General features: G+C 46.5%; 1 protein-coding gene across 1 annotated transcript in view; it reads left to right on the top strand.

Moving 5' to 3' along the window:
* LOC115318379 (serine/threonine-protein kinase mTOR) overlaps positions 1 to 17,517 on the top strand; it is a 164,453-nt gene that overhangs the window by 91,479 nt on the left and 55,457 nt on the right. The window contains exons 25-34 of the mRNA XM_042290961.1: positions 748 to 910; positions 2,665 to 2,798; positions 5,999 to 6,077; positions 6,610 to 6,749; positions 10,816 to 10,916; positions 11,683 to 11,798; positions 12,673 to 12,750; positions 13,638 to 13,745; positions 15,940 to 16,065; positions 16,628 to 16,759. Coding sequence (XP_042146895.1) covers positions 748 to 910; positions 2,665 to 2,798; positions 5,999 to 6,077; positions 6,610 to 6,749; positions 10,816 to 10,916; positions 11,683 to 11,798; positions 12,673 to 12,750; positions 13,638 to 13,745; positions 15,940 to 16,065; positions 16,628 to 16,759 — 1,177 coding nt within the window. The remainder of the gene's footprint in view (positions 1 to 747; positions 911 to 2,664; positions 2,799 to 5,998; positions 6,078 to 6,609; positions 6,750 to 10,815; positions 10,917 to 11,682; positions 11,799 to 12,672; positions 12,751 to 13,637; positions 13,746 to 15,939; positions 16,066 to 16,627; positions 16,760 to 17,517) is intronic.

Genomic DNA, 17,517 nt, shown 5'->3' with positions numbered 1-17,517 from the left:
GTCGCATAAATGAACTTGGTACACACTCTGCTTTGGCACCGTGAACATTGTTGCACGTTGCGTCTCTGGAAGGAAGCCCTGTCCAGTGGGGGTAGAAGGCAAAGTTCACATCTCACGGTTGCACGATGCTATTTCGCGTCTCCCCATTTCTGCCCAAGCCTTCGCTTATTTTCTTCCCCGTCACCTCCTGCACATACTCCTACCATATGTGTGAGCACGCTTGCCCAACGCCACCTAGGTAATGAGGAATTTCTATAAACCTACTATTGATTTTTTTATAAATTTTTATAGATTTTTATGAATATTTTTAAAGATTTTCTTTAGACTTTTTATGGACTTTCTGTCACCTACTGGAAGCTAACACAGGGCACAGATTGGACACGAGTGCTGCGTAGCATTTCACTGCGACTGGTGTTCAGCCAGCAAGGACGCGTGCTCCATCCAGACACTGATGCAGCACTTTTGGGACGCTCTTCCATTATGGGAGTGCGTCGCAGGAAGTGTCTATAACAACTAACAAAGTGAGTACGGCGGTGAGCATGAGCTCCCCACCTTCGGCGACGTTTCGGCGTCTCATGCGCCTCGAGAACGCGCTCGCACCGGCCGGGCGTTCTAAAGACGCGCCCTGCCATTCTCTTTCCGTCAATGACCGCGGGAGCCGGCCTCGCAGTGCGTTTTTCGTTAGGTCTACTTTCGGTCGCACGCGACACACCCTGCACGACCCTAATTTGACTGCTCTCATTTCAGGGACCTGTTCAATGCAGCCTTCCTGTCCTGTTGGGTGTACCTGGCGGACAATGACCAGAAGGAGATAATTGAGAACTTCCAGAAGGCGCTCGTGGACCAGGACATTCCCGAAATCACCCAGACGCTCCTCAACCTCGCCGAGTTCATGGAGCACTGCGAGAAGGTGGAGCGGCCTCGTTTTCGCATTCCCCACGTGGCCAAATCGCCTCACATGAATTTGAGTCGATCGTACGGAGTGTTTTTAATGTGGAACTGCGTTCTTGCTGAAGCCAACTTTGATATGGCCTCGAAAAGCAAAGCGTGACATAGTTGAAGAGAGTTTGATTAGTTGGCGGGCGTCTAAACGCCTGCGCCACGAGCTTCGCTGGCTACACGACGCAATTTTTTAGGAAACAAAAGTGACTAAGAAAAGGAAACAAACAGACGGAGAGAGCTGGAGGGTGGACTTTGGGAAGATTCAAGAAGGTTTCTCCAGCTGTAAAAGCTCCAAAAATAGCGAGAATAAAATGATATGAAAGGAAGACATGGTGAAGCTGACATGGCCTCACATGCCTATGAACTGAGACTAAATGATAGTGTCCGCTGCATTCCCTATAAATTGCAATTGTGCATATGACGGTTTCATCACTAAAGAGAAAAAGAAAACTGCAAAGTTTTTTTTCTAAGGGGGAAAATATATTTAAAGAAAAGGGTACTTGATATAAAGAAATGATTTCTTGACGATAATGTTATCTATCGTGGTGGATGCCTAGTGGGGAGTGTAAGCTGAATATTAGCAAATTAATGATCTAAAATTTACTAATTAGGTATCTTTTGAAATATTCACTTTAGCTGGCACGTTCCAGTTAGAAATTTGTTGCTCGTCATTAAAATGTGCCGTAGCAGTTGGTTGAATTCGGACAACTCGATTCTACTGTGCATTATTCCCTGGCAAATTTTAAGCTATGAGCAGACGAGATTTTGATGGTATGGATTGTGACAGTTTAAGAGCACCCAGGGGAAGCTCTTCCCACTCCTTTGCACTGTAACAGAGCGAACGCTGGAGAGGGGGTTGCCTCCTCTTCAGCGTTTGCTCTGCTCAAGTGAAAAGGGGTGGGAGGAGCTTCCCCTGAACTTTGAACCTGCCACCGACCGTAAATGCAAAAATTATACAGGCTTGATCACGCTGTCACAGAATGTGTCCCGCACAAACCCCATATGTCATTCGAGCTGGAATTTTCGTTTTTTATCTTTTTACTTATTTTTTTTTTTTTCATGTTTCATCTTTTATTTAAAACTGTTATCTGTTGTTGGTACTTTTGCAATCAATAGAAAACATGGACCTCTCCAGACCAGCTCGGTGGTGTCCCGAAAGAATGGTTTCTTTATTTCGAGGGCCCTTTTTGAAAAAAGAATTTTCCCTCTTAGGACAAACACCCGGTATTGATGTTACCCATTTTAGAAGTTCTTTCATTGAGGAAGAAGTATCACAATTGCGGAGAATTAGTTTGCTATCATCATTATCATAGTTGTGTGCTTGCCTTTGCAACTTTATATTTTTCTTTTTGGTGGAAGTCAGATTTATGCAATTACGTGGAACCCGGAGCAAAAACTAGAACTGCAGCAATTTTGTTTATGCATCAATATAAAATGTTTTTTTTTCTCTCTCAGTTGTCTTTTTTTGGATTTTCAGTTCCAGTTTGTAAACACAAAGAAAATTTCCCCGAGCATTGGTGTGGAAGATGCTGCACATATCCTATAAGCTGCACAGTCTACGCACTCTTCTCCCACCGCTAGGGGAAAAGCTGAATGTCGCATAGCTAAGGTGTTCGTTATTGATTGATTTCGCTGAACTTTGTTTAGTGTGGAGCTTTGAATCCATTAAATGGGAGTGTATGTGCTCACCCCTGTGCTTCTTTTGTGGCCTTCTCTTTGTAGGGGCCCCTGCCTCTGAATCAGAAGCTCCTAGGTGAACGAGCCATGAAGTGCAGGGCCTATGCTAAGGCCCTCCACTACAAGGAGGACGAGTTCCACAACGGTCCGACCACAGAAGTGCTCGAAGCTCTCATCAGGTGAGTCACCGGCATCTTTTCGCTTAAAGTGTCCCGTGAACATCCCTAGTGACAGGGTGCAACACTCTTAGCTCACACAAGCAATTGCCAGGTGTCTTCATTTTTATTTTTGGTGTTTTTGTGGCTGAAAGTTTCGTCGAACCTGCTAGTGCGGTGGAACATGCTCGTCTTGATCACCACCTCAGGGGCTAAAATTTAACAGCCTTTGCTTACCCCGTCTGAGTAAAAAAGCGAGAAGAGAGAACCAGTGTCGTGTCCGCACCATCTTTGTCACGCGGCGCGCATTTGTGCACGCTGCGTGACACAGCATTCAGGGTCTCACCAGGGCTTATGGGAGACGGAAGACACAGGAAACAGCAAGAGCAATGGGCAGGTCTAAGCGAAGACAGGAAAACAAGCAGTCTTGAAATTTTATGGAAGCATTACGCATAAAGGACGAAACGCGGACAGCAGGCGTCCTTTATGCGTATACTCGCGTAATCCTCGCACTCGCGTAATCCTCGCACCCCTAATGTGGGCCACCAAAAATAGAATTTTTCTTTTCCTCGCGTAATCCTCGCACCCCCAAAACTGCAGCGGCGAAAGTCGCCTGCTCGTGAAACCCGCATATGGTGCACGCACTCTCCACCGCCCGCATTTTCCGGCACCGCGCCGCTCCGTATGGCCAGAGTGCTAGCAGTCCTAGCGCCATCTGTCAGACTCTAGTCATACTGTCGTTGAGCCGGTCTCGCGACCGCAACGGTAGACGGCGTTAGCGCAGCCCCCGGTCGTCGCGTCGCAATCAGTTGTCGAACTGGTCGAACGTCGAACCAGGTCGAACGCTTTGAGCCAACCTCTTTGTTCGGTGCTGGTTGCCACTTCGCCATGGGGCGATACGCCAACTACACGGCTGCTTTCAAGCTGAAAGCGATAAACTACGCTATTGAGCACGGCAACCGCGCCGCAAGCAGACACTTCGGCGTCAACGAGTTCAACGTGCGCTACTGGAGGCGGCAGCACGGGGAGCTGCAGGCGACCAACAGGACACGCCGGGCTTTCCGTGGTCCAAAGACTGGCAAGTTTCCCCGAATTGAGAAGCTGCTCATGGACTACGTCAAGGCTCTACGCTCCGATGGGTGCGCCGTGTCCATTGAGCTTTTGTGCAACAAGGCGCGCGCAATTGCCAGAAAGGAAGGCGTCCCGGCACAAGACTTCCGCGCCAGTAACGGGTGGGCCACGCGTTTCATGCGGCGCAATGGTCTCTCTTTGAGGAGGCGTACAACGCTTTGCCAACGCCTGCCCGAAGCCTACGAGGATAAGATCGTGGACTTCCACCGGTTCGTCATTGGGATTCGGCAGCAGAACAATTTTTTGCTGTCGCAGATTGGGAACGCGGACCAAACGCCTATCAATTTCGACATGCCCAGCAGCACTACTTTGGAGCAGAAAGGCGCACGCACCGTCCACGTACGCACGTCTGGCGCGGAGAAGCAGCGATGCACGGTAATGCTAGCTGTGACGGCGGACGGTCGGAAGCTGCCACCGTACATCATCTTCAAACGAAAGACTCTCCCCAAAGGAAAGTTTCCCCCTGGTGTGCACGTACGGGTGCAAGAAAAAGGCTGGATGAGTGCTGACCTCATGGTCGACTGGCTTAAGACTGTGTGGGGGCGGCGACCGGGAGCACTTCTTTTTCCATCGCTCCTCGTTCTCGATAGCTTTCGGGGCCATCTTGTGGAACCGGTTCGCACAAAGTTGAAGGAACTGCGCACAGACCTGGCTGTCATTCCAGGTGGCCTAACGTCCGTGCTGCAGCCTTTGGACGTGTCTTTGAACAAACCATTCAAAGATAATGTTCGAAGGTTGTATGCAGAGTGGATGGCCAAAGGCCAACACGATCTGACGCCGGCCGGCAAGATAAAGAGACCATCGGTGGAGCAGCTGTGCAGCTGGATAGCGGAAGCGTGGGGGATGATCGGAGCAGACATCGTCGTGAAGAGCTTCAAAAAGACTGGCATATCAAATGCCTTGGATGCTACTGAAGACAACTTGGTGTGGGAAGAAGACGAGGCGTCCGAAGCCGACGAGAAATCGGGAGGTGACGACGAGACAACGACCAGCGATGCTACCACTGATTCGGACTGAGGCTCGAGTGTTTCCAAATTAAATCTTACTTTGTCTTAAACCTGTGGTTTTATTGCTAAGGTAAGCCCTGTATTGCTACTTCTAAAAACTTTTAGGTAGCTGCCGGCGCGAAAACCCCAATTTGCTGGCGCTTCGGTTTTTTATTTTTATTTTTTTAGAGCTCTACGTTTTCGGGAAAAAATTTTCCCCGCGTAATTCTCGCACCCCCAGCTTTCCATAGATTTTCCGCAAAAAAAAGTGCGAGGATTATGCGAGTAAATACGGTAATTCTTTCATGAACTTTTATCCAATACCAACACGCTCACCCTAAAAAACAGTAAGCAGTCATGTTTGTTTCTTTCCACAGACAGTGCCTTTTCATTGTTGTTTGTTTCACTTTTGCTTTCTGTGTTCTTACACAAATAAATAAAACTAAGGAAAAGCAGCATATCTATCTAAGTAAAGTTTCAAGCACAGGTGAAAAAAAAAAAGAAACTGGCTCTGTCTGGCATTTTCCAAAGGCGTCCTAAATTTAAAGCATTTGAAACGCTTTTGCTCACGTCCGCCCGAAGCCACAGTTTGTTGCGCACATTACATGCCAACCCCGAACAGATTACCCACGAACTGGCGCCCGAACTGCCGGTCGGCCGCCGCATAATGGCGCTTCGTGTTGCCAGTTAGTGGTGCTCTTGCCTTGCAACCACGTCCCTTGCCCTCTTCACCCTGCCGATCGCACTGTATACGACAACTCGCCTATAAGCAAGCTCGCGGTCGTTTCGAAAACTGTGGACACAGCACTCACGGAAGGCTGACTCTGTTTCACCACAAGTACGAGCGAAGTCGAAGCTACAAGTGAGAGCGTGCAGCCCCAACCTACTCTTACACCACGTGCGGTTGCGTGCTCGGCGGGCCCATTTGAAGGGTGCAGCTGGCTCTCGTAGCATGTGCTACGCTCAGACTTAAAGTGAGGTGGGCACGTGCCAAGGGTGGTCCACGATTCGCGCGCAAAGCATCGGAAAAACATTGCCACCGTAAAGCTGCGTCGAGGATGCGGGTTTGTCGACGGTTGCAATCTTTGTTTGTCTATTTCCGCGCAGCATCAACAACAAGCTTCAGCAGCCCGAGGCGGCCGCAGGAGTTCTGGACTATGCCACCAAGTGCCACGCAACTGACCTGGTAGACTTTACATTGTTTGTTTCCGGTTGTTCTTGTTGTTGTTGTTGTTGTTTTCGAGTTTGGCATCCGGTATTCCGTACGTGTAAGGCAAAAACCCTTTTAATCTTTAATCTTTTTCTTTTTTTTTTTTTTTTGTGACAATGCAGAAGCTTTTGAAGTTTCTATAGGACAGGGAGTTTATTAATTTGCACAATGGTGCAGGCCTCGGGAATGCAGCAAGCATCCTTTTCCTCTACCAACATTGGCATTAAATAACTAATCTCTCTCGTTTTGTAATTTGTAAGGCACGGGTAATGGCTGATGCAATACATCGAGATGCAAATTGATGAAACCGTCATTTAACGATGCGGTGTCGGTTTACCAAAATCTCACTTTTGACACCGTATTTACTGCAGTATTAGGACCCCGGAAGCGTTATAGAAATTTCTCAAATTAATCACAAAACCCTTCGTAACGGCGCAGTCCCAACGTTTGCTGTTTGTGGAGAGTCTGCAGGGCGTGGTCTTGACCCGTCCTCTTTCTCTGCCCCCAGAAAGTGAAAGAGCGCTGGTACGAGAAGCTGCACGACTGGGACAACGCCCTGCGGGCGTACGGGCAGGCACGGGAGCAGAGGCCGGGCGACGTCGAGCTCATCCTCGGCCAGATGCGGTGCCTCGAGGTGCTCGGAGAATGGTGGGTCGGGGGCCGAGTTGCCGGCTGAAGGGAGAGACGTTGTAACCTTTCTCTATGAGGGCTTTTTAATCTCGAGCGACTGTCGCCTTTCTCGAATGGCAGCCGAGGAACGCCTCTCAGTTTCGGCATTGGCGTGTAAAGCGGACAACGATGCACATATCGAGGGGTGTTTGGTTCATAGTTGCGCTTCAGTAGGTGACTCAGATCTGCTCAAGTAGTTCTTGAACAGGACAAACACTTTATTCGGGGCACAGGGGCATTGGAGGAAATTTGGGAGTTCGGTGAACCCTTGGGGGATAGTCTGAAACCCATTTAGAGCAGGGGCTCTCAAACTTCAAGCAACCCTGACTTCCCTGAACTTCGGCCAAAGAGTTTTTCATGTTCTCAGCACTGATGCATAAAAGCGGTGCAGAAGCTTGCAGACTTCGTAAGCAAGAATGCCAGCCCATAGATATGCACTGATGAATGGCTCGGGTCTTCTAAAACGTTGTTTTAACTGGGAAAGCACTTCACTTAGGGACAGGGACAGTCAAGGAAGTTTGGGGACTCTGGGAATCCACAAGGGTAGTCTGGAGAGCCCCCGTGTTCCTAGGAAGCCAGTTTGAGAACTTGCGCTTTAAAATGTGGCACCGAAGCCCCTTAATGTGTCGTGTTTGTGCTGCAAGTGGTGACAAATGCACGAGGCGCACTCTTCACGTGGCCCTCAGAACCAGATGGAGGTGCAGTACCGAAACGATCTATGGAGACGCCACGTTGTTGCTCTAGCGCTCGCCCGTCGCACTTGTCTCACGCATTTACGCGGCAATGATTTTGTAGCGTGAGCTACACTGGCCGAGGTTGAGCAGTTTCGCATGACTCCTGGAGAGCCGTGCTGCGCATGCGCGAGGAGCAGTGACATCACACGGTGCACAGCTGGCATGCCGGAGGCGCTGCCGCCGCGCGCCTCGCCGGTCTGCGCATTTTAGAGGAGTGATGTCATAGCCGCGGCAGACGCACTGGCGCCGCCGCATGCCAAGCTGTGCGCCTCCGTTGCACAGTAGCCAAGTCTGACGCTGCACCGGAGCAGTAAGCATGATAACCATTGAAGCAGCAGTAAGCATGATAATCAAGCTAATCCTAGACAACCAGGAAAGCTAAGAATAATCAGCTGAACCTAAGCTCACGCTACGTATATCCTGGCATAGCCGAGCTAAGCCACTGCAATTTTTTATTTGGTAAATATAAGAAGCATGAAGCGTGCGTTTCATCGAGAGGCTTTAGGTGGCGCCGACTTCAGCTAGGTATCTCAACCTAGCGGCGATGTTTATTCTATTACGGCATTTTCGACGTCAAACTTTGGGTCATATATAGCTTTAGGATTTAATTCATGGGAATAAAATGTATTGCATTGGGCGCCTATTATTTCTAACTAATATTTCTGAAATTCGGCGTTTCAAACGGAGCAGTTCAGTCGTGACGTGCATCAGCAAAATATATGAAGAAGGGAATCTGGAACATGGTAGGTCTCTTTGTCAGCCAGCAAACTCGCTGTAGCCGAATACAACTTAGAGATCTGCAAGAAACGCTGCTTCCAGCGTGATCGTTTTCCCTTCGGTAATTCTTGGGGTCTAGGGAGCATGCCCGGCCAAAGCATGACGGAGGGCAATGGGTGCATGCTGGAGGTGCAACTTCCGATACATTTTGAACTTGTGTTTCGCTATGACATTCTTCTAGACCAGGAGTTGGCAACCCGTGGCCTGCGAGGCAGTTGTGTGTGGCCCCCGACACAACACCAGAAAAGCACCCCCTCCCCCTCTTCCCTCTGCCGCTTCCTCGCGCAAACTCAAGGGCCTCGTGGCAGTTTCAACCTCAAATGGGGTTACGCAGGAACAAGGAGCATTTCCGATTGACATTTCTCGGCCTCCCCATACTTGGCCAGAAAATGTTTTGACTTCTTTGTTTTTTCTTCTCCTGCCCACTTCGTGACTTGCCGTTCGACCCCCTCCATGTCGGCTTTATGACGACTCAGCCCGCCGTTGAAAAGGTTGCCGATTCCTGCTCTAGACTTTGGCAAGGCGGAGCCACACTTTGGGAAATATAAACATTAACGCTTACCATATTTCCCAACGTATATAAGTCGCAGATTTTTTTCAAAAAATTTTACCAGTGCATTTTTTACAATGGTATGGCTTATACACATTTCTTTTCCATAAGTATGGACTTTAACTGCAGAAATTTGCCGCAGGGTTTATATTTTTCGTTTGATTCGTTGACAAGAATATTAAAACTTGCTCACGCTTGCGCATATATTGCTATTATAACACATATGTGCGGGCTTTTCTACACAGTTTCACCATGCCAACCCAAATATATGCTTAAAACAAAGGTGCGACTTTATCAACTTTTTCTTGAAAAGTGCAGTTTAATGGGGAATGCAACTTATATAGAGGTATTATTTTTGGAAGGGAAATTACGGTACTTAAGTTTAGCAAGCTGTTGTGTAATGGAATATACCCAAACATGTATGGAGGATAGCCAAGCCAGTGAAATAGTACTCGATTGCAGAATGTAAGCATAAATGTTTTTCTCACTTGTGAAAACAGCAGTGCTATTACGTGCATCGCAGAGCCTAAGAATGGTCTAAAATTGGGCGCATCGAGGACGCTCGAGTACACTCCAGCTGTCGCATTGCACTCCATCTAAGCTAAACAGCCACAGCTCACCTCTGGTGCACGGTAATGGAGCTACTCCGTCGTCAAAGATAGTGTGTGACAGTGCGCGGGAGCTTGAAGTCGCTTAGCTTCCAGTAAGATGACGTGCTTCCGCTCTCATGCGCACTTTGCCGTGAGCCAGTGTGCTGTGAGCAGTCTTCGCTTTGTTTTGTTGGACAGTTTGCTGCAAGCTAATTTTTTTGTGAATGAAATTATTCACTTTTACAGCGAGGCTGTTATGGGCTAGGGTCTGGGGAAAAATGCGTCCTCACATGTCAACAGAAAACTCCCCATTGGTCGTGGCAACTAAGAATAAATAAAATTAGAAAGAGGGGGCAACCTGCTCCCTATTGGTCATGGCAAGTAGGAATAAATAAAGATAAAAGGAGGGGGCAACCAGCATGAGCCACCCTTCCTTGTCATTATTAGATAATGAGGTCCTGATCCCTTGTTATCATCTCTAGGCATCATCCTGGAGGTCGTCGAAGAGGTCGTCCTAGGCGTTGCCCTAAAAGTCCCCTTGAGGTAGTCCTAGACGTCCTGCTCGAGGTTGTCCTCTAGGCATCGTCCTCAAGGTTGTCCTAGAAGTTGTCTTTGAGGTTGTCCTAGACGTCATCCTCGAGGTCGTCCTAGAAGTTATCCTTGAGGTCGTCTTAGAGGTCGTCCTAGGCATCGTCCTCTAAGTGTCATCCTCAAGGTTGTACTAGAAGTCATCCTTGAGATTGTCCTAGACGTCGTCCTGTAGGCATCGTCCTCAAGGTCGTCCTAGAAGTCGTCCTTGAGGTCGTCCTCTAGGAATCATACTCTAGGTTAACGTGAAGTTGATGGGCTCTACAATTTTTTTCCTTTGCTTTTGCATATATGGGCAACCTGCTGCACAGTGTTCTCTCAGTTGGGCCCTCACTAATATTTGAGGTGGAGGAAAATTAAGAGCACATTCAATTGTACCCTTGCCAGTTGCACACCACACAAAGGCAAGCTGTGCCTGTTGCTGCCATCCCCGCGCTTTTGTTCCCTCAAATTTGTCATCGTCAAATAAAGGCTACAAGAGTTTACTCGTTACGGGAGCCATAATTACAAAGCGTCTGAACTCATGACAAGACAAACTCGGCCACGTCTGTAAGGGTTGGGCAATCGCTGCCGGAACCAGAAACAAGGGAAGAGAAAACAGGGAGGTGGCACTTCAGTGCAACGAATGGTGTCGTTAAGCTATGCTTCAAAACCGCGCGCTTGAGCGCAAGTGCCCTTAGTTTGGAACTCGCTAACTTAATGCTCCCATTGCCACTCGTTTCAAAATATTTATGTATTTTCCTTATAGTGAGTGAGAGTTTGAAGGGGACATTTCTGGAGACCCCCCCCCCGACTCTTTCCTCCAGGGAATCACTATACGAACTGGCGAGTGACAACTGGAGTGAGAATTCGGACGTCAACCAGCAGAAGATGGCGAGAATGGCTTCAGCAGCTGCTTGGGGCCTCGGTGAGTCAATTTGGAGCGGAATTTAATGTGTGACTTAGGCCGCTGTCATGCTATATGAATTAGCCGAGGAATAAAATGTTTGGAGGCGTTATCCTGACCTGCCTCGTCTTATATGTGAAGTAGCCCCTATAACATTTTGATGCAAGACCACCAATCACATGGGGCTCGGACCGTTAGGACAGATGTCCACTGCCACATTTTGTTGAAGCTACTAGTTTGACCTCTTACTGAATGCATGCCACCAATTACTACCGAAAGGAAAGAATATACTTCAAAAGGAACTGGCATCTACTATAAGTTCAACTCTTACTTTCCTCAGTAGTCAGTAGAGCTGCACACTAGCTTGGCAGAGACAGCCCCTTGTCTTCATGGCCCACAATGTCCGTCTGAAACCCATTATCTTTTCTCTGATGGTAGCAATGGTGCATGTCGTACAGAGTAGAACCTAGGTTAGCTTAGTAGTGGTTTCGAAAAAGTTCACGTCATAAAAAAAAATGCCGCATTTTGTTTCTTTTTTTTTTTTACATTTTAATTTACTGTGGGAAGGACAGCCTTTTTGGTTTCTGTCGGAGAAAGAACTAGCTTGAGATATGTCGTTTGGTGCGCGTGTAACAGATATGTCAGCTCTCGTCTGTTAGTGTCATTTCTCAGATTAGATGGACGTGTCAGTTGCGAGTCTGTTTGCTGTGTTCGGCCTTCCCTGCCCTCGGCACAGCTGGGGACGGAGCGTTGCCGTGACACCAATTTTGCTTCTCGGGCATTGCAGAGAAGTGGGAGACGATGGAGGAGTATGTCACGGTAATCCCTCGGGAGACGACGGACAGTGCTTTCCACCAGGCTGTGCTTGCGGTGCATAAAGAGAACTTCCAAGTGGCACAGCAGGTGGGTGCATCCGCCTCTGGGCCCTTTCCCGTCTGTGCGTCTCCGCCTGGTGTAATTTCGTGGTCGATTTGCACCACAATCACTGAACATGACATAAACAAAGTGTCTGCCAATACTCCTGAAAATGTCGGGAAGGGGGAGGGATTTTGTCAGTCTCGGCAAGTCAGGGAAGTGTAAGAGACAAAATATTGTCAGTTTGAAGGAAATTTGGCAATACAGGGAGCTTCGTGGCATTTTTTTATTGATTCATGTGTCCTGAACATTTAAAGACAACCATTTGATGGATATGTCATTCTATCAGTAATATGTCAATAATCGCGCAAGTACCAGGGGAAACTCCCGACACAGATCGTGCTGCTCTTGGGATCTTGGAGGGTACAATCTACTGCTGTTTTCAACTTTTTTTCTCTCCATGTTTGTCAGTGAATTTGGTAACAAAATCGGGCAAAGCTAGGAAAAGTCGGGGAATTTAGAAATGCGGTGATAGTGGACACCGAAGGTAACTCTGTTGCTTTTCATTGGTTTATTTGGTTGCGCATGAAATGACATTATCCTCATCTTGGTTGTATATGTAACTTGCCACAATGTGTTTTTGAATAAGCTATTTTTTATCTCACGTTAGAATTTTTTGCTGTGATACTGTAAAGACCTTTATTTTCGCGGCCCCTATTTTTTGCGAATCGGTCACAGATGACATAATCGCGACCACTAAATTTCGCGAATTCCAGACGCCTGCATTGAAAATCTTAATGACCGAAATTTTCGTGCGCCCTTAAATTTCGCAAATTCTTTAATTCGTGAAATTCGCGAAAATTGGGGGCTCGAGAACATTAAGGGTTTTACAGTATGTCATTTATCACGCTCTCCATTACAGTTCATTGACAAGGCTAGAGATCTGATCGACACAGACCTCACTGCCATGGTGGGGGAGAGTTATAGCCGTGCCTATGGTGTAAGTCATTGTCTTTCACCTTTCTTTTGTGTATTTTTGTTTGGTGTTTTTGCTGCCTTTTGTTCTGTACTGCTAGGTGCGTTGTTACAAATCAACACGATGTACTGACAGGTTGAATGAAAATTGTGTGTGAAAGCCGTTGCTATACAACCCTAAAGAATACATGTTTGCAAAGATGTGTGCCTGCTGCTGAATGTAAAAGGCGGTATTCAAATGCACTATTGTGAGCTGTGGGTAAAGTAACTCATTGTCTTTCTTGAACAAAAGCTTTGATGGTAAAGAGAGGTAGTTGTGGTGGCTTATGGTCAGCCCGCCCAAAGTTGCGACATACACAGCAGTGGACCATTGAATTCAACCTGTAATTGAACATTGACATTAACTGAGAGAAGGTTTTTTTATCCATACTCACCGAGCATCCTACATCTCTGAAAACATTGCGAATGTGAAACCCTCGGTTGCTGGTAGCAAATCAAGGCGTGGACTGGCCTATACTTTATCTCAGTAGTTGCGCACAGCGTAGCAAATCAAGGCGTGGACTGGCCTATACTTTATCTCAGTAGTTGCGCACAGCGTTACCAAAGGTACAGGAGCATGTGTGTAACATTAGCAGTCAGTAAAGAGGAACTCCCCTCTTACCCACACTCCTTTGTGTACCGCAGACGTCACTCTTGTCTCTCTCGGAGATTAGCTCGTCACTCAAAATTCTTACAAAAGCGACTTTGCCTTCTCTCCTGGCTGTGGCTTCTACAGTACTGCACGTAACTAGTGAGATAGGGCATAGTGTCTGCTCTTTGTGCCATGAATTTGGAAGAACCATAGGGCAAGCGGTTTCATCAAAGAAAAAGGTGCTCTTTGAGACTGACTTCAGGCCACTCCCGTCTCCCCAGGCCATGGTGCAAGTCCAGATGCTGGCCGAACTGGAGGAAGTGATTCAGTACAAGCTTGTTCCCGAACGCAGGGAAGCAATCAAGCAGAAGTGGTGGGACAGACTCCAGGCAAGCTATCTTTCTTCCACCCCAAGCCTGTCTCATGTTTCTCTTTTCTCTGGGTTGCAGAAAGACCCTTAGCTCTTCTTTTAAAGTAAAGTTTTCTTTGAACCCCCCCCCCCCCAGACTTCCGCTGACCGTGGCTGTCTGCCCGAATAGATTATGTTAATGCACCAAATAGATTATGTTAATGCTCTGAATCGATTAAGTTAATTTGCCTATACATTACGTTCATGCACCGGCTTTTGCACTGTGGTGCGTAAGAAAGTTTTAACACTCTCTATGCTCTTTTCGCTTAAAGGGCAACTCCGCTCAATTCCAAAAAATTTAGGCTTACATGTGATTCCATTTCACAAAGCACTACTAAACAGCTCTACGTCTTCGGATTCGCGAAATGTGGAATATTATTTGTGCAATCGTAATTTAAACATCAGCTGATACCGAAACTTCGGTTCCGTCAGGCAACATTGGTCTCGAGTCGTCAAAGTCATAATCAAGTCACGTCAAAATACGTGGTCTTGTGACGTTCGGGGGGCGATGGACAGGACACGCGACGCTGGCAGGTCGCTTCGCATGGAGTGGACGGTGATGGCCCGGGGGAGAGGGGGAAGGGGAGAAGACGAAAGAGGAGAAGGGCAGCGGAGAAACAGACTGATAAGCGCGCAGGGCAGCGCAAACTAGCGCATCCGCGTTACGGTGATCACGTGGACGCCGTTCAGCCAACACCGGGAGGAGAAACTCATGACGTCATCGTTCAATTTCGCTCTGAGAAGTAAAAACAAACAAAACGTGAGAATGACGTAGTCATGCCTCTGACGTAGTGGCTCAACGTTGGCCGCTCCAACTTCGTCGCATTGACTCCGCTGACGATTGCGCCTCACGTCGCACGCTAGAGTTGGCAGATTTCGGCAACTTGGCTCACTTGAAGGTTTGCTGGCCAGTTTATTAAATATATAGACGGAATTAGATCGTAATACTTGACATGGGGTCTTCCTATACGATACTGAAGAGGGCTACATAGTTTTCTAAATATCAAAAATGAAGCGGAGTTGTCCTTTAACATAGATTCCAACTGCTGCGTTGGATCTGTCACTGTTTCTAACTGAAGAAAAAAAATCATTTAGGAAGAGAGTTGTTGGCTTCCTTGGGTACCTCGGATGCAGGGTGGTTGTGTTCCTTTGGTTTGTGGACTTTAGTCTGGCATCGTCTTCTGGACATGACTTGGGGCAGTCGGTTTGGGAGCCTGGAAGAGAATTGCTCTCCCAAATAAGGGAAAGCACGACATGTGACACGAAACCTCCATCCGACCCCTGGGTACAACTTTCGGAAAGAAAATGTTAAATTTGAAATCTTGCGAAAACTATAACTTAGCCATAATTTGGATCCGAATTAAACAACAAGGTTTTCAGAATTGTGATTATTCTCAAACATGTCAACTTTACGTTGCTAAATTGATTCACTCTTTTTTTTTTTTCTGTAGAAAAATCGGTTAAACACACGTTTTCGTATTCATCTCGGCGGATGACTTTTTAGTTTACTCTCGTCCCCAGCCACCTAATAAGTGTATCCGGTATGGGCGACGAAAAAATAATAAAACATTTCAACCTGCAAATAGTAAAACAATAGAGGGGAGGCAAAACAAGAATGTGTGACAGTTATGCTTATATCCTAAATGTATTCTATTGGCGTGGCGACGTCAAAACAATGTTCTCGCACATGCTGGAAGTGACGACAATTCAAGATGGCAACACCCTTGTGAAAGACGTCTATGGTTTCCACTCTATAGCTTCCTTCCCATAAGTTTGCTCCAGATCGGCGTGGTTACCTTCAGATATTATCCTCAAAATCCTGTACATATCGGACCATTTTATAACGAAATAAATGTTTGAAATCAGCATACATGAGTCAAAATTTTTATTTTTGTTTTGTACCAAACCACAAACAGTTTGCCAGCTCTAAGCTGTTTCCAATAAAACATTGCTTTTAGTCAATCAGATTAGTATCTGCAGTATCTTGAAGCCTCAGCTATGCCAGTTGTACCGGAGGGGGAACATTTTCTGGTCATGAAGATTGGCACAGCTAACGTCTCAGTACTTACACACTGTGTTCAGTGCTATCGTGAGCTTATTGCAGTAGCCTGGCTCGTGCAACCTTTCCCCTGTCTTAATGATCCTTGCTCTCTTTCTTGTCTGGATGGCTTCAGGGCTGCCAGAGGATAGTGGAGGACTGGCAGAGGATCCTGCAGCTCCACTCTCTTGTGGTGAAGCCCAAGGAGGACATGCGTACCTGGCTCAAGTTCAGCAGCCTCTGCAGACGCTCTGGACGCCTGGTGAGAAGATCAAGCTTTTCCCCTCTCTCTTTTTTTCTCTCAATTCTTTATAGTTTTTTTTTTTTTTTTTTTTTTTTTTTTTTTTTTAAGTAGCAGAAGGAACTTATCTGTAGATAAGTGTCCAAAGTTTGTAGGAGAATGCTCGCATCGCCGGACTGTCGGTGCATGTCGCAGATTCACGGCTTACTCGGATATCATTGTGTACCATAAGTTATTGGCCAACCTGATGTTGAATGTGCCTTGTCATGTTCACATATTGTAACTTCCCTTTTGACTGTTTTGCCTAATTACGCGAGAAACTAGCTTATAAACGTTTCCACTAGACGTACCTCGTCGCGTACGTTAACCAACATTTGGACATTGGAGGGAAGGGCCAAATATTTGTAAAGACACGATTAATCATACTGCATGTTCGAAAGCCACCAGCAAGAATTAATGTATCCTGTAGCTTTTTGCAGGCTTGCCTGTTTATTGTTCTTGGTGATAATGGTAGTGACACGCCACTCCTAAACTGATTAGAATGCTGTTAACGCGACCGTCACAAAATGTCTCGTCCGCACAGGCTCAGTCCCATAGGACGCTGGTGACACTGCTGGGATCGGACCCGTCGTCGAACCCCAACCAGCCCCTGCCCACGACGTACCCTGCAGTCACGTTTGCCTACATAAAACACATGTGGAAAAGCAACCAGAAGGTATGACCAACCTGTCTTAATTACGTGTTTTTTTTTTTTCTTTTTTCATCAACAAAGTGAATTATTTGAAATCTACCGAACGTGTAAACTTTCTAAACACGAGTATTTGGCCACGAAGTGCGGAACGAAGGCCCACCCTCTAAAGGTCACTTGCTTCTTTTTTCTAGCTAAATATTGGGGGAATAAAAACGACCGAAACATTGCCCACTGGTTGAGAGCCATGCCGGTTTCGGCACTACCAGTTGGAAGAGAAATTTCCGGGGTTCCAAACTGGCTAGGCTAGAGAGAAGTGCAGGTCGCGCCTTCAGTGGGATCCAGCAGGCATTATTACCCTTTGTTTCTCCACTGCCACTCCTAGTGATGTGCGTCGGCAGTTGCTAAGAATGGTAAGATGAGAATTACACAGGCTTGATCGTACTGTCAAAAGACCACAGAATGGATCCTGCACAAAAAACGCCCCTTGGGTCGTTTGGGCTAGATTTTCCAGCCCTTTTATTACCTATTTATCTTTCTTTTGATTTATTTATATTTTATTTTGTATTTATCATATTCATTTTACTTTATATTTATTTTTCATTTTCGTTTCTTTATTTTGGTATTTTAATTTATTTTAATTTTTAATATTATATTTGTTTTTTTTTAATATTTTATTGTATTTTTTTATATTTACTAAATTCTTATTTCTTTGCTTTTATTTGTTTTATTTATTATTTTATTTTATTATTTGCATCTAAAACTTGTTGCTCTCGTCGGCACGT

The sequence above is a fragment of the Ixodes scapularis genome, unplaced genomic scaffold (assembly GCF_016920785.2).
Source record: "Ixodes scapularis isolate PalLabHiFi unplaced genomic scaffold, ASM1692078v2 PGA_scaffold1__304_contigs__length_218370807, whole genome shotgun sequence".
Lineage (NCBI taxonomy): Eukaryota > Metazoa > Arthropoda > Arachnida > Ixodida > Ixodidae > Ixodes > Ixodes scapularis.
Note: the sequence above shows the minus strand (reverse complement) of the source record. Positions and strands in the feature narration are given on the sequence as shown.